Raw genomic sequence first — 17072 nt, forward strand, 5'->3', positions numbered from 1 at the left:
TAAAAATTTAATAAAGTTAATTTAATGTTTCTCCAACTTCCTAAGTGATACAGCAAATCTGAAATTATCTTTGTGTTCGGCTTGAAGTTGTCTATCATAATCCCATCCCCAAATTTTTTTCAGGAAGCAAACCTTTTTTAAAAAATTGTCCAGTCGTTTTGTCTGCCAACCTGTGCTCTTCCCCCTGCCCTTCTTCCCTCTTCCCCCTGCCCTTCTTCCCTCTTCCCCCAGCCTTTCTATTAAGGTACCTGGCTGCATTTTGGTCATAAGTAAAACACTGAAAGTCTGCTGACACTGTGGTCCAAGTAAAAAAACGCAATGCTTTAGAAACTCAGCAGGTCAAACAATGTCCTTTATATAGCAAAGATAAGAATACATAACCTTTGTTTCAGGATTGAGTCCTTCATCAAGGTATGGAAAAATGTCAGCAGGTGTCCGAACAAAAGGGTGGGGGAGGGCATGGTCACAATGGCAGGGAGGGCACTGCAGCAAGGGGAGGAAGGATGGCTGGGTGAATAGAGAGGGAAGGAGGTTGAGAGCTGACAGGAGAAAGGGAAGGGAAGGGAACTTTTTCTCTTATGTTGGTTATATATTTTTACCTCCTATGGACACTGGGAGACCAGTATTTTAACATTTATTAATGATAATATTATTTATGAAATACATAACATTGACAGGGTCATGAAAGGAGGTATTGGAAGAAATAGATAATGTTTCCAAAAAAGTGCATTTTAACATGGCTAAAAAAATGTCTTCTTGAGAAAAATTGTCTATGACATTTAACATCTTCAATCTAAAGAGGTTGGAACATCTCTGTAGTCCACATATACTGCTTCTTAGAACATCTGGTCTCTGCTGGATTAGCAAATGATGAACATGCGAGCAAGTCGGTGTCAGTTATTGCTTTTAATTTACTTTGTATATGCAATTATTCATAACGTTAACAGTGTCTAGTGAAGTAGTAGAGAACCATAGAATCATCTTATTAGATTTAGTGGAATTTAGGTCAAAGAGTTTGAGGCTTGCTGCTTCATGACTCTACAACATCAAAGTAGAATGGCTGTCATTCTCCATAAGTCTATTTTAGTTACTTCATATGATATAGATACTGATGGCAAGGGCAGTATTTATTAAACATTCATAGTTGCTTTTTAAGATGTGAGGAGCTGTTGTTTTGAACCATAGCGGTGCTTCTGTTGTGTTGCCAGATCTGGAATGCAAGGATTTAGTCCCAGCAATAATGAAGGAACAATTTTGGAGGAGAACACGTACAGTTCTTGACTTGTTTCCTTAGCGTTTTTGCCGGTAAGTGAGGTGCTGTCACAGTAGTGTGGGCAAGTAAGTGCTGTTCACTATTTGGATAACATGTAATGAAGAGATACAATTCTCATGAAAGAGAATCAAGTTGCTGATTTGTTCTGCATTGTGTGACGTTTCTTGAGCATTATTAGAACTGCCCTCATCCAAGAAACTATCCAGTATCAGAAGATGAGTCACTTGCCACAGGATATCCACCTCTGACTTGTTCTTGTAACCTCAGTTTCTAAATGGATGATCTTCCTGAATTTCGATCATCTCTGTGATGTCAAAGGTGGGGCATTTGTTGGTGGGATAAGAGACATGGCTTGATTTAGAGTGGATGTCTTCAGTTCTATAACCAGACAGTTGTCTAGCCTCACAGCCATTACTCTATTTAATGCTCTCAGCCCTGTCTTGATATCACATGGGTGGAATTAAATTGGTTTCCGAGATAATAGAAACATCACATGGAAGCTGAGATGGATCATCTGTTAGGCACTTCTGGCTGTGAAAGATTGTAAATGTTTCAATCATGTCTTATTTGAACAATACCATCAGCAACTGTATTTTAAACAATGGAAATGGCATTGAATGAAAAAAATGAGAAAGGGATGTGCTTAGGTTCTATCATTATCTTGTGTTTGTGCTGTGCAAACATTACTTGTCATTTATCAATCTATGCTTGAAAGTTAATTAAATCTTGTTAAAAAATGTTGCTTTGTTTTCTGAAGGGAATTAACCATTGTTTGACCATTAGCCAATATTCCCCCTTTTGAGTTTATGATGATCACAGATCAAGCAAATGTAGGGCTCAGAACACCACATAGAGGAACTCCTGTAGAGATGTTTTGGTTTGGGAATATTCATCCCTGACATCCACAACCATCTGCTATTGTTCCTTGATTGCTCACCATTGTCAACTGCTGGCTTAATGTCAAAGGTCATCACCAATGTTCAGCTATCTCATCTCCAATGTTCAGCTATCGTCAAGTAATCCTGGCAAAATAAAAAAGAAAAAATAATCTGAGCATTACTGTGCAGGTTATTGAAGAGTAAGTGCTGCTTGATGGCACTGTCAACAACTGCGGCATCACTTTGCCAGTGCATGAGAGTAGACTGATGGTGCAGTAATTAGGTGGATAGGACATAGCTGGAAGGTGTCAGTGTTGTAATTGTACTGAAACACCATGGAGAACAACTCTGCCAGTTTCAAGTCTTCAGTTCTACAACCAAGTGGTTGCCTAGTCCTGTAACTTTTGCTATATCCAATGCTGCCAGCAACTCTTGGAATCACATGCAATAAATCAAATTGGCAGAAAGAGTTTCAGAGATAGGAGAGGAGTTGAGTAAAAGCTGAGATGGATCATATACTCAGCATTCTAAATGAAGGCGATTATTTTAACCTCATCTTACTTGAATAGCACTGAGAGAGTAATAGGAGCCAGAGACAGGAAATCCTTTTTAACATATTTATCACAAGGAACATAAACACACTTTGAATGCATCTTAAATTGATGGGAATAAAATTGGTCAAGTGGAAGTGGGTTCTTGAATGTTGGTGTGGACCAGAGAGCCTCTTTCTTTGCTGTCTGATTCTAAGACTTTGATTTTATATCACTTTAGCATTTCTATGATTATATCAACATCGCACATCTTTTAACCTGCCAATAGCATTTTCTTAAATCTTTATCAATGTCCACAGAATTTCAAATATGAGCCATGTCTTGCCAAACCATCTTAGATTATAGAAATTTGATGACTTGAATTAGATTTCAGGTTTTGGATTTATTTCAGATTTCAAATTTATTGTCACAGAGTACATACATGGCATCACATTGCGAGGCAGATTTACCACTTACTGGCTGTGCAAAAAAAAACTGTACTTAACGTACATATGATGTAAAAAAAATGTAAACAATCTGACTGTGCAATAGAGAGAGAAAAGAACTCATGAAGTTCAAAAGTAAGTGACCTTAAATGAGTCCTTGATTGAGTTTGTTGTTGAGGAATCTGATGGTGGAGGGGAAGCAGTTGTTCCTGAACCTGGTGGTGCACAATATTAGAACATAATATAAATAATGTCTTCATTTTTTAATGCTAGCTACTTTAGTAATGTTAAGTCATGGGCACATGCCAATTACATATTTACATCATAAATTATATCAAATAGTAAGCTTTACTACTCAAAAAGCTGAATACAGAAATAAACCCCTGGTATCCAGCAACTATGGAGATTGGTAAATGCTGGGTAAGTGTGTTTTCAGGTTGCTTGACTCTTTCTATGTCTAACAAATACACCTGCATTGAGAATAAACAGTTCAAAACACAAAGGACAAAAATACTTACCAAGATTACTTCATTTGCATGAATTTATAAAACTTAAAGAGTATTACTTTATTTTCAGTCACTTTCTTTGAAAATATTTAACCATCATTGCATCTGTGGGTTCCTCCCCTCCACGGAGCTGCCCGAAAAACCAACAATGGCATTAATTAACACTTCCTTCCCCAAGTTTACAGATAAAGCCTCCGACTGGAGTGATTCTTACTAAGCAGGAATAAAGAGACACATTAAGAGAGTCACCCCAATGGCGAGCGGCATCAACCAGTTCTTCATCCTGGGAGATGCCATTACTGTTTCACACAACTTTATTCAAACAGCTGCTACAAACTAAGCATGACTAAAGCACTCTGCTAGCTGAATATCTGCTTCCATTTTCAGCAAATATTTGTGTTACTTCAGAGAACATTTACTTTTCCAATTTAAACTCACATATTTTACCTGTTAATTTATTCTTATATATTTTAATTTTTAAATTTGTTTTCCAGACTTTTTTTTGCTGGTTTTTGAGGCTGAAGGTTAGTTGACTTCCGGATACCAGTGCTTTTACTGTATTCAGAATACCTGATAGAGGATGAAAGAAATATTTAATTGGATTTACCTTGAAAGGTAAGATTTGGCAAGAGTGCTCAATAGACATTTTGAATCACCAATTAAGTGACCTTCCTAAATATCAGAAAAATCAAGGCTAATTTCAACCATTATAGAACAAGCTGATATTATTATTTTAATTAATTAATAATAATTTTTATTACACTGTGAAAATAAAGGTAGAATTCCTGCAGTGCAGTCAGCTCAATTAAATAATTCAAAAATATATGGGTAATTCCTAGTCTTATGGTTGCCCATTCAATGCTAAGTAATTGGAAGACATTTAATTGGACTCTTCCATTTAAATTGTCAAGAAAAACAACTTAAGTTCACCCATCATCTCACACTATCATGGCAACTCTTTCCACTAATATCTTCCTCTGGGCAAGGGCAGAAAGTTCCTTTCATTGGTCGCTATGACCATTCTCAATAATTGAAGTTTGTACAAAAGTCTGAATATGAAGGTCATGTAGCAACACTTTTACTCATGATGCCAACCTACTCACGAACATATTTAATTATCATTAACCAGAGAAAAAAACCACAATATTTCTAAATAAAGTAGTGTTGATTTTCACATGGTAAGCAGATGGCATTTTTCTGGACATTTCAACTATATTGAGAACATTGTTGCATGTATTTTTTCATATTAATGATTTCCACATGGTTACAAACATGTGGCCAGCTTTCAACACTAACATAAGGCATTGCTTAGCTATGAAGTAGAAACACATATTTACAGATTAAAAAGTGATTTGCCAGTTGGTGAGTATTTTCTGACCTGCCCTCCTTTCAACATTAATGCCCCTTGTCTCTTCCTATATTATGTCCATTAAAGATATCTATGTGATGTGTCACCTCAGAAAGGCAACCAACATCATAAATGGCCTTCATCACCCTGGTCACAATCTTTTCTTGTTGTTGTCTTCAGTCAGAAGGCACAGAAACAAAGTCCAATGTGTTCAACAATGTTCAAGAACATTTTTTTTCCAAATATTACCAGGTTATTTAACATCTCTGATCTACCCTATGTTATGAGCCCAAAGGACCCCAAAACCCAGCAGCAATAGACATTCACCAAGACAAGAAGTTACTTAAACAAAAATGGTTTTTATTTACCTTTAAACATGAAAACAGAATCAAACTAACTTATCTCTATTTACTTAACTAACCCAAATTAACCCCCTTCTAATTCTAAGTGCATGTGTATGATATGTGTGTAAATTTAAGAAAAGTGATTTGGTTCACAGTTCAATCTCACTTCTCCTTCTTCCAAGTTCACTGGTTGCAGGACATTCTTATACTGTGCACAAAATTTAACATGTATAAAGTTCACCAGGCTTTGGTGCTTGAAAGGTAAATGTTTACCGCTCAGTAAGGTTCTTGTAGGATTTCCAGAGAGAGATTTGTTGTTTCAGGATTTCCACAACTGATGTACCACCATTAGTCACCTCAATGTCTTGCTGGTGAAACTTCCCCCATCAGGGTTTTCCAGATGGTAACCTCTTTCTTTCAGGTTACGACAGAATTCCTTTCTGTTTCACTTATTCCAAGAGAAACATCAGACAGATAGCACTTCCAGCCATCCACTGCTCTGGAGCTTTCTGTTTTCAACAAGCTTCGTCTGCTTGTTTTAGCCGTCTTTCAGTGTCTCACACACACTGGCTGAGAGAGCTTGTTTCACCCCTCTCTCTCTCTCCAACTGAGTCCATGTGACTCTCTCACTTTCAAAAATCCCCACCTTCTGCAGCAAACCGCAGGAGTTATCCTTCTTGGTCAAGCTGTTGCCTTTAGGTAAACAAAACACAGGAGTAACCTTTCTGTGAGCACTTTGTAGAAAGGTCAGAAGCCTTGTAATCAGCCAAAGTGTCTCCAGTCCAAACAATAGTCTATTCATTTTATGACATCATTTCAATTAGTACCTACTTGTGAAATGTGCATAGCATTCTCCATAGTTTCTGTAAAGTCCACTGAATATGAATTCTTCAGTATTTCAAATAAGATCTGTTTTAAAATGTGTGTATGTATGTAACCTACCCTAATTTTACCAAATTCTCCCAATATTTATTACACCTAATATTTATTACACCTAACCCTAATATAAACTACCCCCCTGGTAAAAGATCTGTCTGCACTATTGATACATAACATTTTATTAAACTGTGACTGTATATGTATTTATACGTCTTATCATTTTTTCTGTGTCATGGTGGGTTCTGGTAATTTACTTTACACTATTGTTCATACATCTTATAGACCCATGAGGCTGCACCAGGTAAGAATTTGCTTGCACCCGAACACCATACTTACATTAATAACATAACATCCCATAACTTGCAACTCTTTACCACCTGCATTGGAATTCTATCTGATTGCTTGAATGGGTTCAGTTCCAACAACACTCAGACACTTAACACAATAGAGGACAAAGCAGTCTAGGCCATCAGTAACCTTAGTTATGGTTTATTTTTGTTTGTCTTCCATGTACCTGCTGGCTATGTTCTCTCTACAGAGAGAAATTTCTTCAGCCAGAGGGCGGTGAATCTGTGAAATTCATTGCCACAATGACTGTGAAGGCCAAGTCACTGGGTATATCTAGAGTGGAGGTTGAGAGATTCTCCATTAATATGTGTGTCAAAGGTTATGAGAAGAAGGCAGGAGAATAGGGATGAGAGGGAAAAAAAAACATTGGCCGTGATTGGCTTAGGCACATTCAAAGGCGTTATTTCCCTATCCAGTAGCATTACAGGAAAACTGCCACCATAAATAGTGCAGCAGTTTAAGAGAAAGGCCATTATCCCAAGGATAACCAGGGACTGGCAAAATGCTGGTGATGCTAGCGACTTGACTTAAAATTGGAAAATGCTGGCATTATTCAGCAACTTGGTGCCATACATGGAGAGAGAAAGTGATTTAACATTTCAGGTCAATATAAAAAAAATTGGGATTTTTCTCCCTCTGCAAATGCTGTCAGAAATATTTCTATATTTTCTACTTTTACTTCCAATGGGCAATAAATGTCGGTCTTGCCACATTATTTTACAGCAATTTACTTTGCAATTTGAGTCACTAAAGTGTTAACTTTGAAGTGCATTTTCATTAAGCCCAGTCACCTCAACTGAATGCAAGGTAAAAAGTAAAGCTGTTCGGTGGATATCTGAAGAAAGGTTCACGCATTTTTTTTTCTGTAAAGGTCAATATTTAGTGATAGGAAAAGGAGATGCTGGTTGATATTTTCCTACCAAACGCAGGGGCACTGAGCCAATTTACTAATCCCCACTGCCTGGTGAATGACACCAATAAATTCATTTTCCAGACAGGGAGTAAATGTGGTAGCCTGTGTGCTAGAGCAGTATCTCTCCAAGAAGTATTGTTCATTCACTCATTTGTGCATGTAGTGACTGGGGGATATTTAATTCAAAACTATTTTAAATAATCTGGACTGAGAGAACACTCTAATATCTCAATCCCAAAACGGCCTTCAAATGCCTTCCTGCCATTTTACGCGTTATGGTGCATTCTTGCTGGTTGGAAAGGTCTGCAATGAAATGGTTTGGGTTCTCCCCTGTGTCTGTCGGAAAGCATGTCAAACTTCCACAAGCGATAAACGGAGATTAGTTCCGTACTTTAACGTACATGAATGTGAATGAACGATGGGAAAGCACCAACCACAGGGGCCTTCATAATCTTACAGTGTGCACAACATTTCGGGAAATGAAGGATCATCTTTAACACAAATGGAGCACGGAGAAAAGCGTTGGGAAGGAAAGAGGAATGCCATCGAAACTGAGAGAAGCCGAAAGATTGGAAAGCTCCCGTGCTGAGTCTGATGTCAGTTCTGCAGTGGTTGACAGGCGCTGTCGATCTTCGTGCCTCTTCCCTGTCACATGAGCCTGGGCACGGCTGGACAGTACAGATCGGGGCCACTGTTGGTCCCAGCCTGCTAACGAGTGCCTCGTTGAGGGGAGCCGGTACTGTCTGTGGCCGTGCCCGACCCACAGACTCCAGGACCCGCCGCGCTGCCCCTTTGCGGGGTTTCAGCTGGTCTGCTCACAGAAATAAACAAGAGCATGCGGGGCAAAAGTCGTTAAATAAAGCAAAGAGTTCATTTAAGGGGCAAATAAAACAGTTTGTCCTCAGTTTACTGCACCATTTATCGTTGCTTTTAAAAAAAACTTAGTGAGTGAGGGTGCGACAACCGTGCCTTGAAGCGAGTGGATGGGGGTGGATGTTCATTCTCAGCCCAACTCCCACGCTTTGCTTTCGCTTTCCCCTTCGAGTCCCCCCCAACCCCGAACTTGCCTGAGTGTGCGAGAACGGTCATAGAATTCGAAAACTAAACTCCATGTGCGCGGATCTTTGAGAAGTATCCCCACACAGTGCTGTCCTCCGTCCGTTAGCGTGCACAGTAATACTTGAAGGGATAAAGGACGCGGAGCTACAATGTATGGCTGCTTGTGCAACATGTGTTGAGTAACACGGTGGGGTTGAATTGTACCCATTTTCTTTACTGAGGGTGTGTGCTAATTCTATTCAGTAATAAGGTGTCAAATGTTCACAGCACTTGCGGGTAAAAATGCCAACCGTGTGTCTGAACATGAAGTAAGTGTGTGTGGAAAGACACCAATTCGTCATTTTTGGGGGTAAGAAATACATTCTCATGCCTTGAAACGGAAAAGTACAAGTGAAGCTTTCAAAAATGCCTCCGCACGCCAGAAAATTAAAACAAAGGCGGGAAGGGTGTAACCTTCCCGACTGCTTTCTCCTTCAGAGTGTAGTTACCGGGACCGGTGCACCGGCGCTGGACGCCCGAGTCTGGCTGTGTCAGGGGCACCCTGCCCGTGTTCAATCTCTGAACTCTGAGAGCTTGCTGGACTGCCGGTCCCTGGGTGGATCTCCCAGATTCAGTGCGCTGGACGGCCGAATAGTCTTCAACACAAATGCTGCTGCGGGAACTAAACCTTCACTATTTTCTCAGCTGGGTCTGTTGGCGAAAGACGCAGGAGCTCTTTGAGTGATTTGCGCCGTCATCATTTGGAGCGATTCCCCACCCCTCTCCCTCCCTCTCTCTCTCTCTCACACACACACACACACACACACATCCTATGTACATTTCCAACCATGCTCCATCATACTGAAAGAGTTACGCCAACCTTCCTTCCCCTGTGAGAATACACTTAATAGTGAACCTCAGCCATCCAGAGTCAATTCATATCCATTTCTGAGAGTGGATGTGGAGAGTGAAGGAGCGCCGAATATCATAGAGACCCGAATGCAACCAACCTTGCTGAGGTTATTGAAATGTTACGCTTTATCTTTATCCAGTGTTGCATTATTTATACTTTTTTTTAATACGAGCGTGAACAAAATGTGGCTTTGCTGTCCCGGTCTTGAGGGGCAGTGGTTTAACTTGCACATTTGGCTCATCTCTCTTCTATAATTTAATGGAGATCTCTTAACTGTCTTATCTTTTCTTTCCCCCCGGCAGAGGCTCGTGGTGTGTCTGCGGCTTTGTGATCGCCTGTTGTCCGTGAGGAGTTTCCCTCTCCCTTTCTCTGTGGAGTCTGTGCGAAGCTGTTATTGGCTCGGGATTTTAGGAAATGGCAACGCCAGACATTGGAACAGGAACCGTGTTGTCCGTAAGCAGCGAGAGGAAATCGGAGCTAAATGATTAGGAAGCAAGTCACTCAGATCTCCCAAAGTAACCAATTCCGCTCAGCGCAGGACACCCTCCTGTCCTTTTCCTATCCCTCCTCTCCCTGCACGCAGTTTTTGTAGAACCTCCGGGTGACATGAGGAAGCACCGGGTCGTTCTCCTGCATTTGCTGGCCGCGTTCATCGGGCTGTCCAAGGCACACAGGAATGGTGAGTAACGCCCGTGTATTCTTTCTGCTCAGTGCGATGTCAGCAGGTGTGACTCCCTCCCTGGGACTTCAGTGAGACCCGAGCCATGATCCGGCCCATCGCCGAGGTCAGAGGAGATAGAGACCTTGCGACATGGTCTGAGATGAGTCTTTGAGGACAGCGAAAAACGGACAAACCCAGGAACACACTCACACTGGGCGTGAAGCGGGGGAGCATTAATGAAGTTGGCCATTCGTTGGTCGAGGATAATCAGGGCTGGAGTTCGTTCTGAAGTCTCGCTACAACTCACTAAGAATGGGTGAAACAAAAAAGTGAATCGGGGGCCCCTAAGAAACGTTTAATTTGTTCACAGATCAAACCACCAGCGCGGGGCGAACGCACCCCTTCGCGCTCCAGCCTCAAGGGCGACGGAGTTGCATTTCACCCCAGTATCTGTCTGTTTTGGGAAGACCCAGGGTATCACTCTGGCGGGGATTCGGGTCCACGCCAAGCGAGCTAGACCCTGTCTCCCCGTACTGTGTGTGGACGCGCTGGTCTCGGAGCCAGCCAGCCTTTCCCTATGCCACTAGTTGCTGCGGACGGCGGGGACACACCAGCGAGTGGTTCCTTAAACACGGCGTAAACGTTCTTCTCGGCAAAAGTGAGTGGGGGGCGGAGGGCTCCATAATGATGGGCAAAGCTGGTTTTACAACGGGAAGGGCGAAATCTGTATCCCCCCCCCCACCCCGGTATGTGATGCCTCTTTTGATCTTAGAAGGATAGATGTGAAGGTCCACTGCGGATGAAGACACGCTCCGTCTTATCTTCGCAGTAACCCAGACATTCTTGCCCTGGTCCATAAAAACAACTCGGCTCTACTTTTAAAGTCCTGCCGCCTAACATATTAACCCCGTCTGGAGGTCAACACCCTGTATCTCAGGCTGATTTTATTGATGAAGCTTAACTCGACCATTTGGAGGTGCCTTGGATTTCGCTCTCTCCCCAGCTCCTGACCGGGTTCGCTTGAGATCCGCTTCCTTCCCTGGCACTCCCGCATTGCTCTGATGTTATGAAAAGCCACTGGCATCTCCAGCCTTACCTGTCACTTCACCTCCCTGTCCTAAAAACAAAGGGGAAGGGGGTGGTAACAGCCTATACTGGTGAGAAGATGTAATAGTCGTGTCTTAAAACAATGGACGCGGGGAAGAGACTGTACAGCGATTATATAAATCACCAAATAGCAATTTGAAACTCCTCCCCCTCCCAAAATAAGTTTATTGCGAAGTATTCACTCTTGTACTAGTTTAATGCCAAGTCTAACTCGAGCGTGAGAAAGTAAGAACCTTTTAGAAATCGGTCACATTTATAGACAGGGCCTCGGTCATTTAAAAAAAGGAATCAGAAGACTGGAATATTAATGCAGGGAAAGGAAGTTCTGGCTTCAGGTGGGGCAAGTGGCGCTGCACAGGTCACCCAAAGGGTCGAGACGGGTCCGAAGGGGAAGAGCTCCTGGAAAGGGTTAATACAAGGCAAACTCGTTCAATCTGCGCTTCGTGCCCGAGTGATTGAACTTAATTTAGCAGGGAATTATTGGTCTCTTTTACCTGCCATGACCTCTGCTCTTAAAGATAAGTGAGCATGACCTACTCTCCTTTTGAAACTGGGGGGGGGGGGGGGGGTGGCTGGGGGAATGAGGAAAGATGACCTTACATCGAGCAGCGTTTGACGAGGGAGACCACTTTCCCAGTGCGGCTTGAACCTCCACAAGCCGAGCACGCAAGGGCCATGTAACAAAAGGCTAATTCGTGAAGGTAAAGTTCAGATTTATGGTCAGAGCACATACAGGACAGAATGGCCACACAGAATGGTCGTGCAAACAAACTGTACTCAAGAAGTTCTGTACACATATAAACAAACAAAGAAATGTAAACAGATGTTTTATTTAGCATCAAAAAGGGAGCGATGTTCAATAAATTCTGCCCAAGTCCTTCATAGAAGTAGAATTTGCACAACATTGGTTTTGTTTGGTTAAATATGATCTTCTTTTGTAGATCGATGTGGGGATATTATACAAATCAAAAGTCCCGGGTACTTGAATTCGCCTGGATATCCAAACTCTTACTATCCGCGAGAGAGTTGCTCCTGGTTGATCCAAGCGCCTGAAATTTATCAGAGGATAATGATTAATTTCAATCCCCACTTTGATCTGGAGGACAGAGACTGCAAGTAAGTCACATACTGTAGATTGGTTCAAATTTATGTACACTGACCTCTAGTGGTAACAAAATACTGACCGGAGCTTGCGAAGTTGGAGAAGTTGACTGTATGTAAAAAGGTCAATAGTCCACTTTACAAATACTAAGGTCACCTAGCTTCAACTCTATTTTTTTTTACCGTTCGCATTTACCTCAAATTTCTGTTAATAACAGCTATTGGAGTACCAGTGAAGAATGTTATCATTTTAGGAAGGGTTAAAAGCAATTGGACAATGAGGGGAAATGATTGCTTCCCAAGACAAATAGATATGAATATTGTGTCATTGTGCTTGTAACTCAAGTAATGAGACAATTCTGGTAAATCCTCTTGCAACAATCAATAGTCATACTCTTTGCATATTACCCATGCTATATCAAGTGAATAGTTTTTCTCGCTTTGAAATTTAGATACAGTTAAAAGCCATAAGCAAAAAATGCATATCATTAATATACATGATCATCTGTGAAAATTCAGAATCTATTTTCCGACACTTAAAATTAAAAAAAAGGAAAATGCCATTGCATCCTTTAACTGTGTTGCATTGTGAATAAGTGGCATTCAAGCAGTTATGAAATCTTGTCACGTACAGTTACCAGGTAATATGCAGTGCCAACTGAGGATCTCGTGAGTTGTGACTGGTGCTGCTTTATGTAGTACCTTGGTGCAGGTTATAAGTAGCATTTTGACAGCTTTAGCTTTTACATTTGAATACTATTTAATGCATTTTTTTTATTTTCAATCTATAGAGAAGCACTTCAAAGCAAGGAACATAGAGATGTGCTTTTTGTTTTACTGTCATTTTCTATCAAAATGATAGTTCAATGAGATGTTTTGAATGTAGTCATTTTGTTATTCATTCTTTATTTTGGTATTTTATTGCTTATTGATATAATCCACACTGTTATTTCCATAAACCTTTCTGCTCCCATTGAGGGTTGTGATTTGTGCTAAGTCCTACTGTATTTCAAAATACAGACTCATTAACTAAAATTTCTTCACCTCATAATTTTAATTAAATTCAAAGTTAAGGCTGTTAATTTTGTGTTGCAAAGACACATATTTACTGCAATATTTATTCTAAAACTAAATTTTTCTAAATTATTTGAATCAAACATCAAGATAAAACTGGACATCTGACTAATTCATATTATTTCCCACACGTCTATATCAATTTTCAATTTAACTAAAGAGCCTTAATTTTAACTTGCTTCGATTGATTTTTATACACTTGATTATGTAAATTATATTGCTGATAGAAAGAATTGTATTACCTTTCATAAAATATACTGCAAAGTTGCAAGGCAAATTGGAAAATTATTACTCGATTACTGTTCATAGCCAAAGGAACTGATAGGAATGAGAAATACTGGCTCTGATAAAGATTAAAGTGATATCCTGCTGTTGATGTTTTTTTACCTAATTAAAACCAGTGTAGTATTTAATTTGAGCATAGGCAGATTGCTAGAGTTGAAGCCACATGAAATTTCTTTGTTTCACTTAATTTGAAAGCAGTTGAGTCGATACCCATACTGTAATGACATTCATTGTGTGCTTGTTTATGGAAAATATCTTTACCATGTAAATGGCAGCAAAAAAAGGAACTGAAATTCATGGGGATGGGGAGTTAGTTCTTTATTTAATTTGCATTTGGTAAGTTTATCAAAATTTGAAAAAATACCTGTGGTGAATCTATTCTGAATATACCAACTGGAACATCAGCTGATGCATTGATATCGTGATTCATGTTTAAGAGTTTTAAAATGGTCCTAACCAGAAATGCATAAATATTGAACATCAATAAGGCTCAAAATGGTGGGAAGATTTTGCAACATGCGAAAAGTTAAGGTACAGGTTAGCACCAGTATGGGATGTGGAAGTCTTGAGTATGCTGATAAGCCTCATATGGAGCACTGATAAGCTTCCTGTTGCTTATCTAGCTACAGTTGTGCAGTCCATTAGGGCATTTATTTTGCCTCCTGGGAAATTAAGACAAATGAGAAAAATCTTCCACAACCCACCACTCCAGGGCCTTCTGCCCCTTGAAGTGCCAGAAATAATCTAAGATGACTGGTCAATTATCAGGTGTATTATAAATCTCTGTGACTCAGCTCTCTCTACTGGTATAGAACATTGACACCATTGCATTCCTTTGTCAGGCAGTAGGCAGTTTAATACAAAAGCTCCACAGGAAGATTCACTTCTGGTGGGCCATAAAACAATTAACAAGATGGGTTCCCAGCCTTGCTCTACTGAGAATATAGAAATTCAAGTTTTAACACCAAACCTTGTATGCAAAGCAAATGTCCTTTGGAGCATTTGTACCAACCACGAAATATGGAAAGATGTCATACCACATGTTAAATATACTGAGATCCTGCAGCAATTATTTGTGTTTTTGCAACCCAATTATGATAACCACTGAACTCTCTGTATCTTTTCATACCTAATATCCACCTTCCAGATATTTATCAATAGCGATTTTTTAAATCAAATATTTTATGTTGATGATGCAACAACTGCTTTCAGTACCACTAAAGATCATGAGCGAAATTGCTTCCCATGTGCCATCCATTCTTTTATGCCATCAATATACCAAACTTATTCAGCTTAACTGGAAACAGAGCTCCACTTATGAGTTTTTTCAAATGATGTTCTTACCTTGTGGCTGATCGTCTATCTAAATTGCTGAATGACAGGAAAATAAAGGGCACAGCCTTCAGTTTTCCTTCTTTGTGAATTGATCTTGAAACCCATAAATAGGCTAAAAATGTACTTAAACAACTTGGCTTAAATAATTAACCTAGGATATTTTGAAACTACAAGTGCACTGCTGGGCTGTTTTATCCATTTATTTGACCCCTTTGTCTCCAGTCTAGGATGTGCAGGCACTGTACTGAATTCACTTAAATTAATCTATTATCTTGACCGGATTATTATTCCATGAATTGACAACATTTTGGCAAAAGGAACCACTTAAAGAAAAGTAAAAGAAACCTCACAAATATTATCTAATGGCGAGTACTTAAATTAACTTTTTTTAAACTTTCTGTTGTCTTTCAATTCTGATAGAGTTTTGACAAAGCATTGGGTAACTTGAGCCATTGACATTGTTGCTGAATCTGCTTTGATTCATACACCATGGAATGAAATGTGATGCTTCAGATGTTCCATTAATTTTTGGACTTTGATGTGCAGTGTAAAGGTATATTTATAGATGTAATTTTTCAGTTTCTAGGAACTTTGTTCTATATTTAATAATTTGCTTTATGGATAGATATGGAAGCCAGTGGAGTACCTGTTTCAGAGATTCTGCTTAAAACTCTGTGTCAATGTCATAATACTGGGATCTTAAGCTTTGTTCATAAAGTAACACAGCATGGAAATAGGCCCTTTGGCCCACTGTGTGTGCTGCATGTTGAGCATGCATTTACACTTATTCTATTTTGTTTTCCCCATGTTCCCATCAACTCCAGTGAGTAGAGGCCTAAAGCCATCAAACTCTCCACATACATTAACCTTCTCATCCCCACAAACATTCTTATAAACCTCCTCAGGACCCTCTCCAACATTTTAAAGCCCCAGCATTACATCCTTGCTTTTATATTCTAGTCCTCTTGAAATGAATGCTTACATTGCATTAGCCTTCCTTACTATGGACTCGACCCGCAAGTTAACCTTTGGAGAAGCCCTCCTTATTCCTGTTCTTTGACCTGCCGGTATTCTATCCCTGCTAGTATTTTTCCTGAAATACCATGGGCTCCTATCATATTTAGCCGCATTATGTATGGCACTTTGTCAAAGGTCTTCTGAACATCCAAGCAAACAAAATCTACTGAATCCTTTTCAGCCAGATGGCGGTAAATCCGTGGAATTCACTGCCACGATAGCCAAGTCATTGGGCGTATTTGAAACAGAGGATGATAGGCTCAGAATTACTAGAGGAGTCAAGGGATTCAGGAAAAGCAGAGGAATATGGGATTGAGCAGGAAACGTACATCAGCCGTGATTTGAATGACAGCTAATTCAAAGGGCTGAATGGTATAATTCTGCTCTTGTGGTCTTGGTTTCACCAGGATTCTACCATCATCTACACACAAGGGACAACTTACAGTGGCCAATTCATGTATTGTAGTCCATGAAAATATGCCACGGCTGTCACTGACTTCATCAGGACCTATGCGGATCAACGTATGCCTCTGCATACCTACCGGGAGTACCCCAATCAAAACCCTTGGATAACCAAAGGATTCATAGTCTAGTGAGGACTAGATCGATGGTGGTTGAGACCAGTGATGTTGGTCTCTGCAAGAAGTCCGGGTACAACCTATGGAAGGCTATCTTAACTGCAAAGAAGTGATTCTGAGTGGTTAAAAAAACAGAATCAGATTTTCACTGGTCATGGCAGGGCTTGTAGGCCATTACATCATAAATAGCTATGATGCTTCCCCCCACCCTGATGAGCTGAACAAGGTTTACACTCACTTTCAAAAGGAGAATTCAGCTGTGCCAGTGAGAATCCCTACAGAAGCTGGCGACCATGTGATATCTGTTTCACAGGCCAACATCAGGACATCCTTCAAGAGGGTGAACCCTCGCAAGACGTCAGACCCTGATGCATACCTGGAAGGGTACTGATACTGTGCCAACCAAATAGCTGGAGTGTTCACAGATATTTTCAATCTCTCATTGCTGAGGTCAGAGGTTCGAACCTGCTTCAAAAGGGCATCAATCATACCTGTGTC

The 17072-nt window shown here is 40.3% G+C and overlaps 1 protein-coding gene and 1 long non-coding RNA gene across 7 annotated transcripts in view; one reads left to right on the forward strand and one right to left on the reverse strand.

Moving 5' to 3' along the window:
• Positions 1–248: 248 nt before the first annotated feature.
• Positions 249–9239, reverse strand: LOC138751742 (uncharacterized). 3 transcript variants are annotated; one of them, XR_011350144.1, is made up of 4 exons: positions 9013–9239; positions 5599–6018; positions 3272–3342; positions 249–2295 (listed from the first exon to the last, which is right to left on the reverse strand). It is a non-coding gene; the product is annotated as an uncharacterized lncRNA (long non-coding RNA). The 3 variants fall into 3 exon arrangements; XR_011350143.1 differs by lacking the exon at positions 5599–6018 and having other exon boundaries at positions 9013–9238; XR_011350142.1 differs by lacking the exon at positions 9013–9239 and having other exon boundaries at positions 5599–8458.
• Positions 9240–9313: 74 nt separating this feature from the next.
• nrp1a (neuropilin 1a) overlaps positions 9314–17072 on the forward strand; it is a 221958-nt gene continuing 214199 nt past the window's right edge. For 2 of the 4 annotated variants that reach the window (XM_069914440.1, XM_069914441.1), the window contains exons 1-3: positions 9320–9522; positions 9719–10095; positions 12126–12300. In XM_069914440.1, coding sequence (XP_069770541.1) covers positions 10023–10095; positions 12126–12300 — 248 coding nt within the window. In that variant the 5' untranslated portion in view covers positions 9320–9522; positions 9719–10022. Of the gene's footprint in view, positions 9523–9718; positions 10096–12125; positions 12301–17072 lie in introns of all 4 variants that reach the window. The other 2 variants (XM_069914442.1, XM_069914443.1) reach the window with 2 other exon arrangements.

Source organism: Narcine bancroftii, chromosome 1, assembly GCF_036971445.1.
Source record: "Narcine bancroftii isolate sNarBan1 chromosome 1, sNarBan1.hap1, whole genome shotgun sequence".
Lineage (NCBI taxonomy): Eukaryota > Metazoa > Chordata > Chondrichthyes > Torpediniformes > Narcinidae > Narcine > Narcine bancroftii.